Source organism: Carlito syrichta, unplaced genomic scaffold (assembly GCF_000164805.1).
Source record: "Carlito syrichta isolate Samal-C Ts95f unplaced genomic scaffold, Tarsius_syrichta-2.0.1 Scaffold306978, whole genome shotgun sequence".
Taxonomy (NCBI): Eukaryota; Metazoa; Chordata; class Mammalia; order Primates; family Tarsiidae; genus Carlito; species Carlito syrichta.
In genome coordinates, this window is record NW_007251074.1 from 55,119 (window position 1) to 58,222 (window position 3,104).

General features: G+C 63.7%; 1 protein-coding gene across 1 annotated transcript in view; it reads right to left on the minus strand.

The window, feature by feature from the left end:
* Window positions 1-1,246: 1,246 nt before the first annotated feature.
* ABI3 (ABI family member 3) overlaps window positions 1,247-3,104 on the minus strand; it is an 11,696-nt gene continuing 9,838 nt past the window's right edge. Inside the window, exons 6-9 of the mRNA XM_021715307.1 lie at window positions 2,985-3,080; window positions 2,603-2,760; window positions 1,950-2,090; window positions 1,247-1,686 (exon numbers count right to left, since the gene is read on the minus strand). Coding sequence (XP_021570982.1) covers window positions 1,523-1,686; window positions 1,950-2,090; window positions 2,603-2,760; window positions 2,985-3,080 — 559 coding nt within the window. The 3' untranslated portion in view covers window positions 1,247-1,522. The remainder of the gene's footprint in view (window positions 1,687-1,949; window positions 2,091-2,602; window positions 2,761-2,984; window positions 3,081-3,104) is intronic.

The following is a 3,104-nucleotide window of genomic DNA, read 5'->3' on the forward strand; positions in this document are numbered from 1 at the left end:
CTGTGCGGCTGACCCACCTCGGCTGCCTCCCCGCCTCTGCCAGCAGTTACGTCTGGAGTCCGGCCGACTCCGGGTGGTGCTCATGCCTTGGAGGCAGCAGGAGGTTGAGAGCTGTGTCCTCCGACCCGGGAGGAAGGGGCTCCCGGGCAGGGGAGGGAGGGGAGGGACGTCTCCTGCGATTGCCCCAGGCCGTGTGACCTCCCCTCCAGCCTTGTGTCAAGGGACCCCGGATCGCAAAGTCCTCGTGGCCACGAGGACTCCCCGCGGAGACGGATGGCTCTGCCCGAGATCTCGCTTCACCCCCCGCGACCCCACGCTATTTCTGTACTCTGCACCTTCTGGCCTACCCCACCCGCCGTCCTCCCTTCTAGCGCCCCAAAGGAAAAAAGCCACAGGGAACGATCGCCTCCTGGTGGTGGAATGAGGTAGCACACTGTCCAGCCCGGGACCTCGCCGCACGCAACGGTGTCGCCTCGCACCCCAGCCTCGTCTATGCAGCCCAGGGACTTCACCAAAGTCGTCCCGGAGGGCCGTGCTCTCCGCGACCCCCTCCCATATGGAACAGAAAGCCATGTTTTAAAGCAGAACCAGCGCAACCCCAGCCCCTCCTCCCTCTGGTGTTTCAGATAAAGGAGGTGAAGGGGCAGGAGACGACTGAGATCTCTCTCGCGCCGCAGTCTCAGGGGTGAGAGGGAGGCGCGCTCTGCTCAGAGAGCCCCGTAAGCCAGGGACATGCCCCACTCTTGGGCAAGTGCTCAGCTGGAGGAGCCAAAACAATCTGCCCCACAGGCCGGATGCAGTGGGGAGGCCGAGGCGAGAGGATTGCTTAGAGTCCCGGAGTTCGAGACCAGCCTGGGCAACCTAGCGAGATCTTGTCTCTACAAAAGAATCAAAAAATAGGCAGGCGTGGTGGCCCCTCTTTTCCCAGCTACTGGAGAGGTTGAGGCTGCATCGTGCTATGGCACTCCAGCCTGGGCCACAGAGTGAGACCCCAACTCAAAAAAATTTTACAGAATGTGTCACACACGCCAAGCATCAGGCAACCTGCCCTCGATGGCTGGGGGGGGCACTTAGGGTAGGCAGAGCCTAATGAATGCTGGGGGGATGGGAGACAACCCTTCTAGGGGCAGCTGGGGGCTGGGAGGTTGGACTGCAATTAGCGGGGTCCTTGAACCTGTACGTCTCTCGATTCCTCTTCTCTTGGTCCCCCTCCCCCATCCCTGCGGGGCAGGCATCAGGGCATGCATTTTATTCAGAGCTGGCACTTGAGCAGGAGACCCTGCCTTGCATGGAGTGTGTGGGGGATCCCCCGGACACTCCTTGGCTTCCAGTTCCGTCCCATCTGCAGCAGGTCTCTGGGCACCTCTCTCCCCAGGGGCCCCTCACCCCTGCCACGGGGGAAGGGACAGAACTGCTGGCAGTCCAAGAGAGGGGTTCGATGGCGGAGCTGGATTTGGCCTCCTGGGGCTCCAGAAACCAGCTCAGGACAGAGCCTGCACGGGCCCCCAGGGAGCCAGGGCCGTCAGCAGGTGGGCTCCACATAGTTCCCAGGGAAGAATCCAGTCCCCTCTGAGCTGACGCCCTCGTACCAGCCGTCGGAGTAGCGGCGGGTGACGCAGATGACGGTGCCCTCGGAGAAGGAGAGCTCATTGTCCTTCTGGCGGGTGTAGGGGTACAGTGTCACCACTGCAGGGGGAGAGAGGGGGCCACGTTGACGCCCCATTGGTGATGCAAGGGTGCGGTTCAACCAAGCCTCAGGACCCCTCCCCAGTCCAGCTGGCATTCAGTGCCAGGCCGGCTGCTCTCCTAGACCTGCTCTGATCTCAGTTCATCAGACAAGGTGTGTGTGTGTTGGGGGTGGGGAGAATATAACAGGCCCGCACGCCTTTGCCAGGGAGGGGAGATGCCTCGGGGAAAGCGGGGATTCCCTCAGCACCGGAGTCAAGTACCTTTCTCCAAGTATGAGGCAGGCACCCAGCTGGGCTCCTCCAACCCAAAGCCTGGTGGGGGCGGAGGTAGCAACCCCAACTCATCATCTCCATCCAGGGGCAGAGGAGGGGGCAGGTCCAGGGGCGGGGGCAGTTCTGCATCTGCGGGAAGGGGGTGGGTGGCCGTAAGGTTGCAGATGGCACAGGAAGCTCCCTTCCCAGGCTGTCGCAGGGGCCCAGGATCCACCCGCGTCACGTAATCATCCTAATCATCCTCCGGCCCTGGTGCGTCCTGGTCTTCCCACAGTGCCTCTAGCATGTAGTAGGTGCTCAGTAAACACTGAAAATTCAAACAGTTTAGGGTAGCCAGACTGCCACGCATTAGCAGGGTGGCCCTTGGGCAAGGCGCTGAACCTCTCAGCCTCAGCGGCTTCATCTGCTAAGTGAGAGTGTCAGGATCGCTTCTGGGCTGAGTTTAAGCGGGTGAGCGGCTTGGAGCGCGGGACTGGGTTTAAGAGGGACGAGGTTATTTCCACTTTCTCCACCTCCTTGGTGGAAACTTTCCCTGAGGCAGGCAGGGGTAGAGCCCAGAGGAGCGGGTAGGGGTGCGGGGGAGCGTCGGGTGGTGACAGAGACTCCACAGCCGGGGTGGGGGAGAGGGCGGAGCTCCTTACCCGGCGGGGGCGGAGCCGGCTCCTCTATCGGAGGAGGCGGCAGGAAGACCTCGACGGAGGCTGGTGGGGGAGGTGGGTCCAAGGAGCTGGGGAGAGGTGGGGGCGGGGGTGCAGCCTGCCCCTTGGGCGTGGAGACCCCAGCGGCACCCTCGGCGCTGCTGAAGACCAGAGAAGCGGGCTCGGCTCGGTGGGGCACCTCCCCTAACCCAGCACGCCCGACCCGTCCCGCCCCGTCCCACCCGTGACTACCCAGCTCTGCACCTGCGACCCCCGGGTCCTCCTAGCTCCGGAAGTCACTGTGACAACCGACCGGAGGCCCCTGAGAACCAAGAACCACCTCCCTCCTGCAGTCCGCCCACCCACGTGGACCCGTGGGGCTCACCCGGCCGAGGCCAGGGAAGAGGCGGAGGAGGCGGCGGAGAGTTTGCCGTCGGGCACCACGGGGAGCTGCACCGGCTCGGGGATCCGGGGCGGTCTCCTGGGGGGGAGTGCCATGAGGAGG